The 20,067-nt window shown below is 40.5% G+C and overlaps 2 protein-coding genes across 3 annotated transcripts in view; both read left to right on the top strand.

The window, feature by feature from the left end:
* The window catches only part of LOC118241374, a 328,035-nt gene that overhangs the window by 263,796 nt on the left and 44,172 nt on the right, over nucleotides 1–20,067 (top strand). The gene's annotated exons all lie outside the window — the stretch shown is intronic.
* Nucleotides 2,298–4,299, top strand: LOC118241456 (coiled-coil domain-containing protein 96-like). The gene is made up of 4 exons (XM_035526483.1): nucleotides 2,298–2,378; nucleotides 2,626–2,737; nucleotides 2,960–3,657; nucleotides 3,930–4,299. The coding sequence occupies exons 1-4, from the start codon at nucleotides 2,298–2,300 to the stop codon at nucleotides 4,275–4,277; spliced, it is 1,239 nt and encodes a 412-aa protein (XP_035382376.1). The 3' UTR covers nucleotides 4,278–4,299.

Genomic DNA, 20,067 nt, shown 5'->3' with positions numbered 1-20,067 from the left:
TTAGTTGATCTGTTTATTTTATAAAGATTCAATATGTGCTATGTATTTAGTGATCCAAAGAGACATTTTACACAAGCTTGCCATCCAAATACTCCAAATTCCTACAGTAAAAACATTGCTGTCATATGTTGAATATGTTGCAAAGTGTTTTCCAAGAATATCACAGTGAATTGATAATTAGATTTTTTTTCATGTGATCTCAAAATATACTATAGTGAACTGATTAGCTATTTGCACAGTATTGCTCTATATTTTATCCACCTTCATTATGAGTAGCTAAGAAAGTGATCTTTATAAATGTCGTGGATTTAACAGAAAAAGGGAAGGTTTGAATTTCCAAAAAATGAAACTTTTCTGTTCTACATATGCCTTAACACACATTTTCTTTAGGTGCATTAGACCCAAGATATGATTAATTAAGATGGAGAACACATTTATTTTAGATTTTTACCTAAAAGAACAAGAAACCCCTATGGATGATCACAACACAAGATGTAGGCTCGCGCCGAAGCCTTCAGTGCAGATGTGTGACAGCACGGCATGACGTGCACCAGATGTTATGACCATAAAATGGGGTTTACCGCACGTGGGTGTTTACCACAAGTTGGGGTTTAGCTAAAGACACACTCCTAGCTGGATAACACCTCAGCTTGTGTGGTTTTATCTGCTTTGATCCACCAGAGTGGTGAGTAGCTGATATGTTTACAAATAAACCCACCAGAGTGGTGAGTAGCTGATATGATCACTGAAATTATGTTAGCAGGCCATTTTGTGGCAGGGCTGAAATGCAGTGGCTTGAATGCAGTAATTTTTGTGATTGTTAATTTTCATGGTAAGGAATGACTTTGCAATTAATTGCAATTCATCTAATCACTCTTCACAAAGTAGAATGGAAATTGCTACCATAAAAACTAAAGCAGCAACATTTGTGAAAACCAAAATGTGTGCTAGTCTCAAATGTGTGGCCACGACTGTATGCTTTATGTTGTATGCTTTCATTTGATTCACGTGCTGACAGTCTGACTCGTTACCCTTTAAAGGTATCACAAATAATATAATCTGCTGCAGATCTAATTGTTTTAAAAAATTGTATGATGCCTTAACAAGCACCTCAAGTCTGATGAACATACCACCATAACAGAACTCCAATCTTTAAAAAAAAGTAAAGACATGAAGGCTGAGGACAGTGTGGTAGCAAATCCACATCCACATCCATAACAAACATGTGCCCTGACCACCAGATCAAAGAGCCAGCTCTGTGGCACAGAAGATAGAGTAGCCATTTAACCTTCCTTATTGATGGTCTTCATTACACACCCATTAATGAGACCATATACAGACACGCACAACAAAAAAGGTGGTGGCTACAGAAAACAAGTGCAAGCACATCTAGGTCTTTTGGCTTTAAGTATCAAGTAAGTTTCAAGTATGCCTTTTACCTATCCAATCCCAGATAAATCTCAGATTATCAGGTTTTGTGCTTCAAGTAATGCAATGTGGCAAGATTAATGACAGGATATGCGCCTGAAGTTGTATGCCTCTGGAGAATTCTGCTATTGCTATGGATACCCGTTATGTAAAGTATTGTAGTCCTTTGGAGAATACCGCTGTTGCTATAATGTAAGGTGTTGTAGTCCTCTGGTGAATACTGCTGTTGCTATAGTTACTTCTGTTGCTATAAAGTAAGGTGTTGTATTCCTCTGGGGAATACTGCTGCTGCTATAGTTACTTCTGTTGCAATAATGTAAGGTGTTGTATTCCTCTGTGTGTGTGTGTGTGCGTATACTCGGTCATTAAAATATTTTAAACTAGAAGGTTTAAAAAGTACTGACGCTACAATAGAGTTAACTGGCTAGTATAGGTAGCTAATATTAGCTGCAGTACTGTGCTAGCTAGCTTAGCTACCTTTGCGGATTGTCAACTTTCATTATTAGGTTTTACACATGTGAAGTTTACAGCGTGCACTGTTTCTGATACACGTTAGCTTGATTTTTGTGTGGTTGAATGAGCAGATAAATTGATTAAAATCTAAAGGGAAAAAACCTTGAACTGTGCAAGGTTTAGCAGGTTTAGCAAGTTGATATTGATGTGGAGATGGTACTTGTGGCATAATTATGATGTAATAAAGGGGCTGTGAAGTCACACAAGTTATCACATTAATCACGCCTTTCACCATTCCCATAGTACTCATTTGCTTCGTTGCTGCTTATTGTAATTGGCTGAGGTCTGTTCCCCAAAAACTAAAAGGCTTATCGATCTTTAGAATTCACATCAAAAGACGAGAGGCGCCAGTAGATATGGAACAGAGGAAAGGTGGCTGCACAAAGCTGCCACCAATAAGACCAAACCACAGTGCTCAGAAAGCAAACAATGTTCAGGTACGTGTATACACATTTTATTTAAATGCTGAAATGAAGGAGCATGTGTTTTTGAATCTTTAAATGATATGGGATACCTTAAAAATATTTGTACTGGTGCCTCAAGAAAGAAACTAATAGAAATACATTTTTAGTACATTTTAATAAAACGTTGTTTGGCTATGATGGAAGGTTGTGTATGGTTATGTGTGCTTGTGTGTCAGTATGTAGATTCTTGTGTGAAAAATACCTTGTATACTTTGTTTAGGCTCTTGATGTGGGTGTGCACAGTCCAGAAACTAGAGGCAGCACACATTTTGCTCAACTTGTTCTACCTCCAATCAATGGTAGCCATCCACTACCATTTCAGAGAAAAAAAGGTAAAGAACTATAAAGTCTATACATTCTAGAGAAAATTACATGGCAATTCATTCCTGTTGGTTTTTAACACATGGTTTCATATGAAGAGTCATAATATATTTTTAAACTGAGCCTTCTCATCTGAACATAGCTCAATTTCAAGAGGGCAAAATCAGCTGTTGCCATCTGTTAATTAATATAACTGGATGATTCTTTAGTATAACTCTGCCCTGTAATTTTAGGTTCATATGAGCAGCTGCAGAAGACTGGTCTGGATGGATGTCATGACATTGAAGCTTCCAAAGAGCAGCTGGAGATGGAGAGATGTAACCTTGAAGCTGAGTATAAGGAACACCAAGCGCTTCTGCAGAGCCTCCTGTCAGAAAGGGATGAACTCTGCCAGTTGAACAGCGAGCAGCAGATGATAATAGCTGACTGGTTGGAAAGGGAAAACGTGCCAATGCCTGTGTGTACAAGGCGGAGTCGCCATGGCTACCAGGACCAGCTAAAAATTCTAGAGGACCTAAAGTTGCAGTGGCAGCGCAAATCACAGCTCTACCAGCAGCAAGTTGAAGAACTCCGGCCCCGGTGCCAGGAGAAGAAGAAGCAGTGGGACTGTGAATATCAAGCCTTCATCATGATGATGCAAGAAGTAGTCGTTGCGGCTCTCGCCCGGCGGCTGGGGAAGCGGGCAGCTCTTGTTGAGGTGAAACGGCTCCTTGCAGCTGAGCAGAAGACGGAGAATAAGCTCACTGCTGCAAAAATACGGAACCTTGCGCTGCAGATGAGGGTACAAAGCCGGGAAGAATCTATTAGAGAACTGGAGGAGAGGACAAAGTGTGAAAAACTGAAGTTTGAAAATGAGAATTATAAGACTATGATCTTGGAGTATGAAGAGGAGATTATTCGAATAAAGAAAGGAATTACCAGCACTAGAGAGGTATGACGTCCTGTTAAACTCAGTAGATTAAGACTAATGTGGGTGCAATTTCTGTTGATTTTTTAGATAGCCATGGAACTGTCAAGTAGACTTGAAAACATAACAAGACCCATCCCATAAATCCCACCACAAAACTTGGAAATTTCGAGCCCCCATTTAAAACTGAAAATGCAATAAATTTATTGCCACGGAGTAGGATGGGAAGATGTATTGTACAGTAGAGTCTTGAATGCATAGAAAATAATCTCAGTATTGTGTACCTCCACTCTCAGTTCCAGTCACATCTCAAGGAAACGATCAACTTTGTGGAGCTGGAGATCCAGGCCAAACTAGCCAATCTGGCCAAGATAAAGGCAATGATCGGCAACAAGCGGAAAGCTCTGGCAGGGGTAATGATAGCTAAAGACAAGCTGCGTGCAGACAATCTGCGCCTGTACCAGCGCTGCAGCCTGCTGAGAAACAAGAAGCTGCTCCAGGATTTTGAGAAGGTGAAGGATGCATGCGAGGACCTGCAGAGCCAACTAGACATTCTCAAGAGGCAGCATGAAAAGCTCTCTGTCAAGTGTAGCACAGTAAAGAGCAAGCTGAAGCAGAGCAGGCCACTGCAGCATTGTGTATAACACGGTTGAACACACACGTGTACACGTATATACACATACATGCTGTACGCTCTTTGTGCAGAGCTAAAATAAAAACAGTACACTGTTATATTTGAAATTAGTGCTGTGCCTTTTATATTTGAAAGTTGACAAAATATCTGATATATGTGTGTTTGTGTGTGTGTGTCTGTCTGTGTGTGTATATGTTACTTTCCAGGGAATAAAACTGTCTGTACATGTTTAAAAAATGTCAGAATAAGAAGTCAGTATAACTTTGGGAAGGAAGACTATGTTCCAAACACAAGTCACTCGTTGTCTTCCAGTGAATCAAATAAACACATCAGTATAATGGATTGTAATTGACATGGTTTGCCAGAATTGTACGTTTAGTATTCATCTTTGAAGAATTACATAACTTTTGCTCTCTTAGCCTTCATCTTTATTCAAGGCTTTATGACTTATCTTGGGATATGCATCAAACCTTACCAATGTACTGCTAGTCAGATTCTCTCCACCTAGTTCCACAGTTAAATTGTGCCAGATTCTGACATCGTTGTGCGATTCAACACAGCTGGCATGTACACTATTATAGCTGTAATTAAGGGAGCCATTCTAAAGGCCACAAATTACTGAAGAAAATATATCTTACATTTAAGGAGGGAGACTCAGAGCAGAGTCCTACTGAGAGAGCAGCTCCGTGACTTCTTCATCCAAAAGTTCAGTAGACAGGCGAATCCCAAAGTTACAAACATCTATGTTATGCTAATTTTTGCTGATACGACTTCAAAACCATCCCCACTCTAACCAATTTCTTTGGGTTTGCCAGTAACACTAGTTGACCATAGCATAAAGATAATGTTTTGTTCTGTCCTATTTGTTGATATTTCAAACTGAGTAGTAAGAAAAGGCAATACACAGTGACCAATAAGCAATAAAAAGTTAATGAAAAGCTACAGACACACTGTTAAATGGGCTGACCAAGATATTTATCACCAGAGACCTAGAGCCCTAAACACTTGCCCAAGTCATTGTTTTGACTTATCTGGTTCCTAATCAGATGATTCATACTATAGCTAAGCAATTTGACCCAGGAGTACATTTCACTGTGCATTATTTTTAAAACCATGACAAAAACAATACAGTTTTCCATCTATGTCACCAGCCCAGCACACAGCCAGTCTCATCGATGGAGCTTTCATAACTCAGAAAGGACCAGCTCAATAACCCCTTGGTGCTAGATGCTATACACAGATGGTGCACTGTCTGAGCTGGACCTAGACTGGGAAATGAAAAGTAATTAGCTAGTAATAGTAAAAGCATGGACTGAGAGATTTATTGAGTCCATTCTCTCTCTCGTTCCATCTCTATCTCTCTCTCTCTGAGGCATTTTCATTATTTATTGCCTAGCTAACAAATCTGCAGAGACATCCGAAGGCCTCTGAGTACAGCTTGATATGTTGAATGTTTAATAATGTTCACTGTTATAGTTGTATGTGATTGCCACTTGTGTTTTCCGTGTTTAATGTTAATAAATGTTTCACAAAGTCAAGGTAGTCTGTGTGTCCTGGCCCATGCCTTACGGTGCTCAGGCCAGCAGCAACATTACAGAATGACCAACCACCACAGGACTCTTACTCCCTCGGCAAATGACGGACTTCCTAGCAGGAGGTGCGTGAGTTAATGTCTAAATGTAACATTCGTAACCATTTTTGTCTACCTTGTGTTAATGTTAAAAATTGTTAAGTGTTAAGTGTCTCTATGTTCACTGTTTGTGTTACACGGGAGTGCCACTATAGTCTTTACGTTTTATGTAAATAAATGTTTGTCCACGTCGAGAGAGTCTACGCTCTGCTCTACGCCCTTCGGCACTCGGACCAACGCGGTACAGAATGACCAACCACCACAGGACGCCAGGTCCTTCGGCTAAAGATGGACTTCCTAGCGGGAGATGCGTAGGCACCCCCGCCCTGCTGCCTGGATCCCAGCAGATTGGGGAGAGGACCGTGACTGGTGTCTATGTCCACCCCGGAAGTGGAGGGGTACACCCCCAAGAATTTCTTGGGTGGGCTGGGGGGGGGGCCTCGAGCCTAGGCCGAGGAAGACCGAAATGCACCACAACAACCAGAAAGAGGGCGGTTGGGTGGACCCATCGGGATCTCCAGCGGGCAGAGCTGAAGCCCGTGTCCCTTCCCTTCAGTGGACTCACCAGCGAGACTGGAGGGGTCTGCCCAAAGCCCCGGAGGCAAACCGCCGCTGGGATGCTCCTAGAGTGGCAGGCGAGTGGAGGACCGTTGGGGGAGGTAGCACGTCTGGAACCGGGGCGGACGTGCACGCCCGCATGTCCATTGAGGCCACGGACACATACAAGGTGCCTGCGCAGACAGCGGGCACCATGTCACAGCGCCTTATATGTTTGTGTGTGGGCGCTATTGTTTGTTTGTGTTTACAACTTTTGTACATCTACAGGCGTAACGTTGTTGGGGGCATACCGGACTGCCCTGACAGAGACAGAGAAACTGCCTTTCTCCCAGGCGGCTGCTTGTGTGTACATGTACACGGTGTCCTGAGACTCGTGTTCACTGGAAGAATGCGTCGGGAGCCGTGCCCCTTGGGAGGAGGTTCTGTAACAGAACACTCGCCTCTCGCGAGTCATGTGGTTTGGCCCGCCACGTGCAGTGACAGGATCTTTGTTTGTATCCACGCCTGCACACACCTGCACCTTGTTTGGCTTTGTGTATTTAAACCTGCATCAGTGTGTGCAGTGTTGTTGGTCATCGTTGATGTAGCATGTTGTTTGTGAGTTAATGTCTAAATGTAACATTCGTAACCATGTTTGTCTAGCTTGTGTTAATGTTAAAAATTGTTAGTGTTAAGTGTCTCTATGTTCACTGTTTGTGTTATATGGAATGCCACTATAGTCTTTATGTTTTATGTAAATAAATGTTTGTCCACGTCGAGAGAGTCTGTGCATCCTGCTCCACACCCTTCGGCACTCGCGTTACACTGAGAGGACACAGAATCTCTATACTCCCTTATGTTTTATGTTATTAATATGTCTAATTCAATGTTAAAAACCTCTTTTCCCTGTAAACACTCTTTTTATTACCTCAGTATATACATAGGTTGTGTATATACACAATATGAACACAGTATATATATGTATATACACAAACACAAGGTATATATACACAATTACAAATGAGAAGAACAGGTGAGAACAATGAAGTAAGGCAGAGAATACCAGACAAGGGGCGACAGAACTGGCATCAAATAATGTTCTAATCATTCTTTAGGGAATCTGTCAGTCACATATGTTATGTACAGTATCTTCCAATGAAAATTAACAAAAATCAGCCTTTGTGTACTGTTATTCACGTCACACATATCTCTATATGTATTTCGGTTGTGGGCCTCACTGAGCTTGACAACATAGGTTTTTCTGCAGTTGTCAAACGTTTTAAGATGGTTGTAGACATTGCACCTAATCTGTGAACTTTTCAACAGTATGAAACAAACTGGTCTTTTTTCTGTTTTGTTTAGCTTCACTTTTTGTGGCTCAATTGGCTAAAACTCAACAAAAGGAAGTATGATTGTGACCCAGTCTGAAAGATGGTCAGAGATAAATAAGGGCTGATATATCAGTACAAAATTGGTCTTATGTAATGCTTAGACATCCACGGTCAAATTGTTTTCTCAGTCATTAATTGCTGTTCTCAATGTCTTGTCAACTTGATGTTGTATTATGTGTTTGTTTTCTGCTACAGAAGAAGCTGACAGATTTGGCCAGTGCAGTGCAGAGAGAAACTCAAAAGGATCCACCTGTCACTACAGAGGACTTTCATATTGTGGTTGGTAGTGTTTCTAGCTATGAGATATGGTTTTGGTTACACTGAAGCATAGTAATATTAAAGCTTGTTAAAGTATATAATATTTCCCATTTCCCATTCTGGCCTTATACTAGTAGCTACTTAAAAATATTAACACACAAGTAGATTATATTTCTCCTATAATTAGATGATGAGTCTTACACATAAAAAGCATGTAAAATGTGTCTTTTATGTATATGGTGTAACATGCATATTTTATATGTAAGATCATCTTCAAAAACACTAAGATAGTACAAGAACACGTGGCTACTGAGTCAGTGAGTTAATTGAACTCCTCAACAATCTAAACTTCAATGAATGTTTCATACCATGGCACTGCAGATTAGGAGGACCTCTGTTGGCCAGAAGAGGGATTGCTGACACATTGACTATATGATTAAAGACATTATGAGTAAAGAAATTAATTTTAGTTTGCACCTGTGGTATCTGAGTTACCGGCATTTTTGAAAAAAGGTCAGAAGTGTCTATCACTGAAAAACCAGGTAAAATATATTTGTGCCAAAATAAGACCAATAATAAGACATCACTCTCCGACATCTACATATGCATTAGTGCTAGGGTCTCACTGGGAGGAAGAGGAGGCTGGCCTCGGACACGCTGAGAAGCCTACCCAGACACATCCTGCTGGATGTTAAAGTCAAAAGCAGGGTGCCCGTGAGTCAGACGCTCTGGGAGCTTACTCGGCACGGGAGGGAGAGGTTTCAGGGCCAACATGGGAGTGTTGGACTGGCCAACGCTCAGGTGCAGAACATCCTGTTCCTGCTTTTTGTTCCTTGCATTGTACCCGTAACGAAAAATGCAGCCCAGCCTATTAGTGCTCAGCCTTTATAGTCCACAGTGCTAATAAGGTAAATATAAAACCCGGTAAACTCAGCACTGAGTCAGTGTCTGCTGATTCAACTCAAAAAGTTGAATACGGGTCTGGGCCATGAGGCCGGGGCTGCTGAGGACTACGTCCTAGATGACACTGTAGTCCCTCATGACAACAACCCACCTGTTCACCCTGACGATGGTCTGACCGGCCAGGTGAAGTGGACAAAGCACCAGGCACACGGCCTGGACAAGGTGGCTGACGCTGGGCCACTGAGCAGTCCAATTCTGTCCAAAAGGTAACGAGAGGAAGAGACATCGTGCGCACGCACGTCTGTGGAGACAAAATACGACATGCGCACGCATAAATCTTTGACAGGCTACTTAGTTGAATCCCTAGTCGATACCCAAACTGTAGAAAGAAGAACACACACATCAGTGCCACATATAGAATAGTACCGACACGGTCGCGGTTTGCTTAGTGAACACTTACAATGAACGCGGTACACCGCTGCACGTCTGCAATACAGACAATACAGCAATACGGTCGATCTCGAGTTGTGAAGCACCACTTCGGACACGCATGCAAGCTAACTGGGTGTGTTTAATCAGCCATTTTAATGTCATCTAGCCAGACAGTCAGACACTCTGTATTTTACACATAAATGACCGAGACGAGCGACCGATTTAGCGAGCTAGCTCGGTCGGTCGGTTGTGGCTGCTAATTTCGCCCATTAAATCTCACTTTTACATTCTTGACGTACGTAGACGGGGAATAAAAGCCAGGTAAAGAACCAGAGCGTAAAACCTACCGAAAACGGATCGAAGGGCTAAACTTCAGACAACAGGAGAAACCGGCTGTGCTGATCTCCACTGTAATCCGGAGACAGTCAGCTGGTGTTCGGCACCTTTTCCAGTCGCGCTAGTTTACTAGCTAGTTGGCTAACGTACGACAGCTTTCTTTCAGAGTAATCTAACAAAGCGGATGTGTTCAGATTCCACTCATACTGAATAAAATGTACTAAAGGTCATAAAGACGGTGAACTACCATGGCGTTGTTCAAGCATAACCCACTAATGCTAGTATTCAAGAAAACTACTGAAAACACATCTGCTAATGTTGATTTCTAGCTAACGCTAGTTTAGCTGCACTGTAGCTACAGTACAGTACAGCATTGACCTGTTCCAGCCTCTCCATCTGTATTTCTCTCCAGTGTCTTGGCTGTTTTGTTTTGTTTTTTGATGATTTTTGCCCTGGTTTTCTCTCTGAACTGTGAACTCTCTTCTTCTTTGTGTACTGTGAGGACGAGCGTCAGGTGCTGTGCTGATCTCCACTGTCATCCGACTCCACTGTCATCCGACTCCAAACACACCTGTACCGGCGTCTCCTCATTAGAGGCGCAGACCTGAATGAACTCCAACGTCCACGAACGCTCCACTGTTGATGGTTTATATGAAATTCACAAAGAGCTGTTTGTCCAGAAAATATGAATATGTCTGCTGAATATAAGCATACACAATATATAAAAATATTTGGATGTATTACTCATTGCATTGTTAAGTTTAAAATCTTGTACACTCGATGAGAATCTGGAATGCCATAAATTCCAGTATAACAAATGTAAAGGGGACACATCCGGTTTTAATTGGACCAAAATGCCGAAGAAATTGAGGAAGTTGATGGAGGGCAAAAAATAAAAAAAGGAAACATTTAAAATGTATAAAGTGGCTGCAAAATAAGAAAGTACTACAAAGAGATTAAATGCGATCTTTGTCGTCACAAAATGAAACTACACAACAGCGACTGCTGGGACTGATGTGAATGGTAGACTAACGAGCTTACTTAGATGTTTTAGTGTAACTTTAATTTACAACGTATAGGTGGGAGCAGCTAACACACGCAGGCTTATATGTCTTACTTTATACAACAAGTGTGGACTGAGTGGCCATTTGAACTGTAATCAAACAGATTTTTGTTCAGCACATCTAGATACTTTCTGCAGTGTGGAAATACTTTAATGGTGCAACCGCAAACATCCATGTGTAACAAGCAGGTTAATTGGTTTTATTCAAATCAAGTAAATTGTTTGATTAAAAGAAGCAAAATAACCAGAGCAGTTCACATGACCAAATTAACTTAATTAACAAATAAACTTTACAATTTTACTGAGTACATTCAATATCTTACTAAGTGTTAAATACATTTATTCAGTTATTTAATCAATTTAGCACCATTATGTCCCTTCAGGTTTTCTCAAGTTTCTTGTCAAAATTGTCTAAGAAAGTGAGAGAGGCTTGTGTGGTGGCGATGGAAGAACTCAGAAGAAGGAAAGGAGGATGCAGACAGTTCACTGTCATAGATGAGAGTAACTTCAGGCATAGAAGAAATGCAGGTGCATCTTTTATGTGGGTATAGAATTTTGTATAGTCTTAATAATGTATAATGGACATACAAGTCTTCATGCTTCATACTTGTAATTCTTTCATCTTGTTAATAGTTCTTAATTAATGTAATAATGCTTTACTTTTTATGTTACACGGTATGGAAGAGGGCGGATGGCTGGGGCGTTGTGGAGGAGGCAGTGGGTCTCTGGGATGCTGGGTGAAAATGCTGTCCACACTAAACAAAGACAGCCAGTTCTTCACCTAGTTCAGAGAAGGTCCAGAAGGGAACTAGTGCCACTTATCATTCAGCATGTAAGGAGGCGATCCACAATCCTCAGTGGTGAGTGGAGTGTCTACCGGCAGGCTCTGTCTCAGCTTGGCTACAGACATTACACAGTTAACCACAGTATATCATACATGGATGCTCCTACAGGGGCTCACACGCAGAATATAAGGAGGGCCTGGAGAACATACAAGGAAACTGTTTGGAGGCTTAGAGGTAACCGGACGAGAGGAGCTGGTAAAGGATCACTGGACAGTAATAGAAATGTATGAACGGCTAGCAAAAAAACACAATAATGGTCCCTCTAGGACGATTCATTCATGATCCTTGGAAAACTCCATGAATGAGAACTCCTACTATGCATATTTATTAACAAGCACATTAGTCTGAAGACATCATGTCTTTTTTTTAATGTGTGTTTTATAAAATATTACCAAGTAATTTATACATTTCTTAACAGACAACTTCAAATGATAAGTTTATTTGAAAGTGTGTCGTTTATAAATGGCCTACAGACATTTATAGATATTCGTGTATATTGAATAGTTTTCACCTTAGCGGCTGTAAAATGCTACAGATAATTTCTATATGACAAGTAATTTAGAAACTACAGCTGCTGTTTGTTACTGTTTAACAAATAATTTGTATGACTACACTTTTTAATTATTTTAACAGGTTCACAAAGATTCTTAGGAGCCAGGATTAATAAAGCTGTCATTTTAATAATATATTAACTAATGGTGCATATCCTCTGAATTCCTGAATTGGTCACCATTAATTCTGAAATTGTAACATACATATTTACATTAACATTTAAGGTGTTTAGCAGACTCTCTTATCCAGAGTGACTTTGTTGTGCATAACACAATAGCATATTTCATAAATGCAATTAAAAAATTTTTATTTTTTCATAAGATTTAATAAGTGCAAAACTAATGTTCAGGTAAGTGCATCTTCAGTCAGCGTATGAAGACAATGAGGGACTCTGGTGTTCAGACAACCAGAAAACTTCACCACCTGCAGGGCTACAACAAGGAGTCTTGATGCTTGTCTTCCAGGCCTCTTAAAGGATGGAGGTTAAGCAGGTTGCACCTGAAGCTCCACTCCACTAGTCCACTTGTTATTCTAGGAAAAACGACCTGCCACCTAAAGCCCCTGGAGCCCCAACTCCAAACCCTACACACAGTAACCTTACAACATTCTGAACATTTACTTTAACTAAATGCAGTTCCATTGTTCCTGCACGTATGCAATGGCACAATTCATTATGTAATAAAGAATAGCACTTAAAAACCCAATTAAGCATAACATCTGACTTCCTGATCTGTTCATGATCAGATAATTATGAAGTGAGAGCTTAGATACATCTTATAAATGATCACTAATATATTAATTCATGATGAATAACACTAACTCATTAGTTCATGATTAGTTCATTATGAATTACAAGCATATAAATGCTCTATAAACTATCGTTATTATAAAGTGTGAGCCTTAAATGCTTCATGCCCTCTCCATTCCCTCTTCTCTGACCTGTCTCCCAGATGGAGGGACGAACTAACACTCTTGCTTTCTTCAAACATAGACTGGACTCATTTATTTGTGGAGTATTTTAAGATTATTTGTTTGTACAGTATTTAAAGAGTACTTATTTGTGGAGTATTTAAGAATATTTATTTATGGACTATTTTAAGAGCATTTATTTGTAGAGTATTTTAATCCTGCACATATGGAAATATCATTGCAATGGTCCACTAGTAAAGACACACGGATACACTCCTAGTGGATACAAAAGAAAAGGTATTTATTGGCTCTCAGTAGTCCAGTGCAAACAAAAAGCCATATCCAATAAAAAACAAACAAAAATATTCAAAAAAAGGAAAATGCAGTATTTACAAGTATTTACAAGTTCAAGGGGAAAAAATCCAGCAATCATAAATTCTCCAACATCAATCAACTTCAAAACACAACTCTAGTGAATTTTCCCTTAGAAACATATATAAGGAAACATCACCACAGGAAATTATGTGACATCACTTCCTTTCTTTGGGAAGGAAAATTCCCCATAAAAGTCCCCTTCAACACAGGCTACAGTTTCTTTTCACTCTAAAACAACATGGAAGCTTCTCCACAAAAGTAATCACAGGTAAGTTAATTTTTCTCTTTATCTACTTTGTTTTACCTACTTAGTTAAAATAAACAAGCTTTCCTGGCAAGATAAACATTAAACTTAAACTCCAGAAACAAAATTATAAGAACAATATTTAATCTCAAATACTTACAGTACCTTTCTCTAATGAGTGTGGGGAATCATACGTGACATCCCTCCACCCAACACAAAACAACCCATGTTGAGTTTCATGATAAAGTCCTCAGGAACGGCTGTGGAAAAAACTGTACTGATACATTGGTCTGGACTCAACCCATGTATCACTCATTCAGGAATCTGAAATTGGCCTTGTGCTCTGCTCTAGCACTTGGCCTACCAAATTATAATCTGACCTTCCACCTTTACGTTTCTGAAAACGGCTCCGCAGCCATGGGTGTCCTGGCCCAGGAGCATGGTGGAAGTTATCAACCTGTGGCCTACCTTTCCAAACCTTTTGATTCGGTCGTTCAAGGCATGCCGGCCTGCTTACGCGCCGTGGCTGCCTCTGCCCTACTGGTCACTGACGTAGAGAAATTGGCACTGTCTCATCCAATGGTTCTTCACACTTCACATCAAGTTATTACTATTCTGAATAACATTCAAACACAGCACATGACAGCACAGCAACATTCGGGCCTTGAGGCCATCCTCTGTGCCACTCGGAACTTAACCATTGAATCACACATGACCCTGCGCTCACCTGCTAGTCTGTTCCAATCATTTTTGACATCGCTAAATCATTCTGCTGACTCTGTGCCCCATGACTGCATGGAGGTTATCCATGAGTCCTCTAGCATGCGTTCTGAACTTTCTAGCACGCTGCTGGAAGGCGGCTATCACATTTTTGTAGATGGCTCATGTTTTAAACCGTCTGACTCTGAAATTGTCTGTGGTTATTCTGTCTGATTTCTGCGTAACCTCATTTGGGAGGCTCACTCTGTCCTTTACAGGTCTTCTCAAGCAGCTGAACTAATGGCATTGACCAGGGCCTGCCATCTATTCCAGGATCAGTTTGTCACCATATACACTGACTCCTGTTATGCGTTTGGGGTTGTTCATGACTCGGGTAAGATTTGGCACTCCAGGAGGTTCCGCAGCTCAGACGGTAAACCCATATCTAATCCAGGACTAGTCTCTGCACTTTTGTCTGCATGTACACTACCAGCTCGGCTGGCTATCGTAAAGGTCAAGGGTCATGACACAACCTCTGAATCTGAGCACAAGGTGATCAGCAGTGTTGTGAGATCAGAATGATGCCCAGTGCCACCACCAAATTGTCACCATTTGAGGTAATTTATGGTAGACTATTTACCACCCCATGTGCCAGAGGTAACCCAGGTGTTTCTCTTTGAGGTGACATGGACGTGATCCTGGTTGACTACACCAAAATGTTGATTGAGAAATTGGACAGTCCTCAGGCACCCAACACAACGTTTCTGCTACACATTTGACTCCTGCAGATTAGCTGACAAACAGTTGCAGATATTCTTTTTAGCGTTATTACCTCAAAGTTTGAGAGTGGCGGGAGTGTAGCTCAGTGCTAGAGTGCATACTTTGCATGTCAGAGGTCCTTGGTTCCATACTCAGCACCTCCAGCCTAGTTGACTGATCTTTAGAACAACTGCATGTGCTTTAGAATTTAGATATATCCTCTCTAGAAGGGGTTCATTTTGGAAGCATATACAGCTGTGCTTTACGCTGATGCTATCGATAGTGCACGATCAGCTTCCATTGACAGTTACTCATGAGTCAGAAGGCTGTCAATATTTTAGTAACTTCCAACCCTTTCAAGGCTTTTCTACTGTCAGACTTAAGGTGCAAGCTCGTGCATTGTTAAAGACCAGTTCATGACTTGCTTCTAAGGCATGATGGCCAAGTGGCAAGGTTTTAGTTTTGTAAACCAAAGCCAACAGTTTCAATCCCTGTTTGTGCCTTTCAGAAGATTGTATTCATCTGAGAGCTTCAACTTTGTTCATGGAAGCCAGACAAAGATGTGCTGAGGGTAAACATGTTTCTCCAAATCTCAGGCTCTTTTCTTTCTTGTCTTCCCCTCATGCTCTCTCTCCTTAGGGAAATAGTTCAGGGACACATACTCTTGTGTCATAAGTATCTGGCGAAAAGCCTTTATACAACATCCACCACCCTCCTAGCTCACCGCAAGCAGTAAAACACACACCACTTTGAGCTGCTCTCCTCCAGTCGTATATCCTTCTTTGTTTATTTGTCGTGAATGCCGCCATAGCTTCAACGACTGGTGCCGTTGATCCAGTTTGGGTTAAAGATGATGGGTGTATCACATGAGCTTCATAAACCAGATGTTTCGACTCAAACAAACTGCACCTTGTTTAGTCCATTAATAAAACAAGATGTGGTCTTAGACTGGCAAACTCTTGACTGCATGGGCCTTAAAGTCCTTGTCTGAGAACGGAGGTCCATACAGAGATCCATAATAGCTGATGCTTTGTGGATCATTCCTGCCAGACTGCTGACTAGTGGAGTTAATGACAGATCTCACCCTGGAGCTCTGCATTTGGGACAGAGGCAGTCAGGGCAGTTTGCAATGTATCATTACAGTCTACTGGTGAACAGAGGCCTTAGATCAGTGTACTGGTGAATAGAGGCCTTAGATCAGTGTAGGGGTGAATAGAGGGCTTAGATCAGTGTAGGGGTGAATAGAGGACTTAGATCAGTGTAGGGGTGAATAGAGGGCTTAGATCAGTGTAGGGGTGAATAGAGGGCTTAGATCAGTGTATGGGGTGAATAGAGGGCTTAGATCAGTGTATGGGGTGAATAGAGGGCTTAGATCAGTGTATGGGGTGAATAGAGGCCTTAGATCAGTGTATGGGGTGAATAGAGGGCTTAGATCAGTGTATGGGGTGAATAGAGGCCTTAGATCAGTGTATGGGGTGAATAGAGGGCTTACATCAGTGTATGGGGTGAATAGAGGGCTTACATCAGTGTAGGGCTGAATAGAGGGCTTACATCAGTGTAGGGCTGAATAGAGGGCTTAGATCAGTTAAGGGGTGAATAGAGGGCTTAGATCAGTGTAGGGGCGAATAGAGGGCTTAGATCAGTGTAGGGGTGAATAGAGGGCTTAGATCATTGTAGGGGTGAATAGAGGGCTTAGATCAGTGTAGGGGCGAATAGAGGGCTTAGATCAGTGTAGGGGCGAATAGAGGGCTTAGATCAGCGTAGGGGTGAATAGAGGGCTTAGATCAGCGTAGGGGTGAATAGAGGGCTTAGATCAGTGTAGGGGTGAATAGAGGGCTTAGATCAGTGTAGGGGTGAATAGAGGGCTTAGATCAGTGTAGGGGTGAATGGAGGGCTTAGATCAGTGTACTGTGTGACACTCGTCTGTCCTCTGTAACAGCTGACCCTGATGCTCGGATTGGCTGGAATGGCCAAGTACTCTCTCAGTCAGCCAGGTGGGTTGAAGGGCAGGGCAAGGCAAGGCAGGACAGGGCAGGGGGCAGAGGCCACAAGGTACAGGTGGAGAACAGGAGGTGCAGGTGGTGAAGGGCAGTGTGACCAAAGGCCAGCATGCAAGAGTGAGAGAGAGAATGTGACATTGAGAGAGATAGATAGAGAGAGAGAGAGAGAGAGAGAGAATGTGTGAGAGAGAGAGTGTGTGTGTGTGTGTGTGTGTGTGTGTGTGTGTGTGTGAGAGAGAGAGAGAGAAAAAACACACATACACACACACACACACCTGATAGTTAGGCAGATAGACATGACCGAAGAGTGAAAGGTTCATTCAGCCAATGCAAATGATCTGCATTAAATACTTAATTAAATCTATGTATTAACAATTTACTATTTGCCATACAGTAGATAGCTCTGCCTTGAGATCTGAAGTAAATTTACTTTTAATTTAATATAGAATATAACATGAAAAATAAATTGTGCTTGAATTTTTTTTTTCTTTTCTACCACTGTCAGTGTTATAACACTACCACCTGTTAGTAGATCGACTCAGTCTGGTTTTGTAGATTAATTCCTTTTTCACTTTATCAGATGCCTAAATGACAGAAAAAATACATATACCCTCTGACAGCAGGTGAGTGTAAACAAGTGATGTTAACACAAACAACTCCACCAACAAACAAATATGTACAAGACAAGCCTTATAGGTGCGAAGAAACACAGAGGACCAAGGAGTGGAACTGATCGAGATGAAAATACTTTTGATGAAAAAATTTTTCAGGAATCGCTACATTGCAGCTGTACCTAGAAAAGTTTTATTGTTTTATGATGGTTCGCACAGTTTTGGGGAGTTTTTTTGTTCTTTTTGTTTTGTTTTCTTGTTGATAGAAACATCTGACTAGGGTTACACAAGGCAGTATGAACAGCAGGGTTCTTACATGTGTTTCTTGAACTTCCTGGGAGTCCCATAAGGATGCAAGAATTCCCTGAACACGGATGTTATGATTTAAATGAAAGAGGAAACATTTTGATCATTTTTTTTAATCTAAATGAAGTTAGCGTAAGTTCCAGTGGGATGACAGGCCTGTTGAAAGTCTTCCTTAGAAAAGGAAAACCTGTCTACAATCACTAGCACGTACTTCAACTGACCACAAGGTGGAATGTGCATAAAGTCTATCTGTAGACACTGAAAGGAATATTCTTGAGCCAGTAAGCCATCATATTTGGCTTGTGTTTTACCCTGGTTGCTTCTGGTACAGGTTAGACAGCAATCTAGGAGGAGTTTTACAGTGAGACGTTTTGCAGGGATACAAAACTGTTTTTGAATGCTAGCCGTCACTCCCCCTTTGTGCAATATGTGAAATCCGATGAAAATGGCGCACAAGAAATGGCAAAATAGATTTAGGAAGGGTGACGCCCCTCCGGGTCACGGATTAGACCATTTTAAATCAGGACTACAGCCCTAATCAACCCAGTGAGAGCAGTCTTGTTGTGTACCCTGAGTTTGTAAGAAACGCAGATTGATATTATTCGGCACAAAGCAATGAGAAAACATGGCGATAGCTTCACACATCGAGGATATAGCGTATGGGCATGAGGGGGCATTAACAGCTGCCCAACGTGGGATCTCATCTGCTGAAGCATTGCCAGTGGCCGTGTCAGACTCAGAGGTTGAGTCATGACCCTTGACTGTTACGATAGCCAGCCAAGCTGGTAGTGTACATGCAGACAAAATTTCAGACACTAGTCCTGGATTAGAAATGGGCTTAGCTTCCAAGATACGGAACCCCCGGAGCACAAATTTTAAAAAAAACCTCACAAATTTCCCAAAAAACCTCACAATAAGTAATGCTAAAGGACTGTTGAGCTGCAGTTGATTTCTGATTTCTGATACACACTGTTCTACAAGTTATACATGCTGTGGAATCATAACTCGCTGTGTTGAAGTCTCTGTACAAATCTACACATTAAAGTTGGAAATCTTTGGAAACTGGGAAAGATTTTTCATTCTGTTTTCTGTGTGGTGGAGTGATACAGGGGCAGATGTACACAGTATGAGTGTAATGTGATAGTTACCCTCCACCACAGTGTGTTCATATGGACTGTGTATTTGAGATGCACATATGCTGTGTTTATATACATATATATATATATATATATATATATATATATATATATATATATATATATATATATATATATATATATATGTATATGTATATATATATATATATATATATATATATATATATATATATATATATATATATATATATATATATATATGTATATATATATATATGTATATATATGTATATATGTATATATATGTATATATATATATATATGTATATGTATATATATATATATATGTATATATATATATATATGTATATATTTATATATATATATATATGTATATATATATATATATATATATATATATATATATATGTATATATATATGTATATATATATTTATATGTATATATATATATATATTTATATGTAAATTAAAACACAGGATTAACACAGCAAAGTCTGTATATTTTAACTAAGTAGGTAAAACAAAAGTCTATTAAAAAAAAACCTTACTTTTGATTTTTTTTGTGGAGAGTCTTCCATGTTGTCTTTGAAGGGGAGCTTTATGGGGAATTGTCCTGCTTAAAGACAGGTGACATCACCCAATTTCCTGTTTTTCCTTGTATTAGTTTCCAATGGAAATTTCAAGAGTGGAGTTTTTATGTTGACTTATGTTGGAGAGTTTATGATTGCTGGATTTCTTTTATTGAACTTGTAACTTGTAAATACTAAATTCTCTTTTTTTGAACATTTTGTTTGTTTTTGTAGTGATGGCCAGATGAATCCTTCAAGCTTT

Source organism: Electrophorus electricus, chromosome 5, assembly GCF_013358815.1.
Source record: "Electrophorus electricus isolate fEleEle1 chromosome 5, fEleEle1.pri, whole genome shotgun sequence".
Lineage (NCBI taxonomy): Eukaryota > Metazoa > Chordata > Actinopteri > Gymnotiformes > Gymnotidae > Electrophorus > Electrophorus electricus.
Note: the sequence above shows the minus strand (reverse complement) of the source record. Positions and strands in the feature narration are given on the sequence as shown.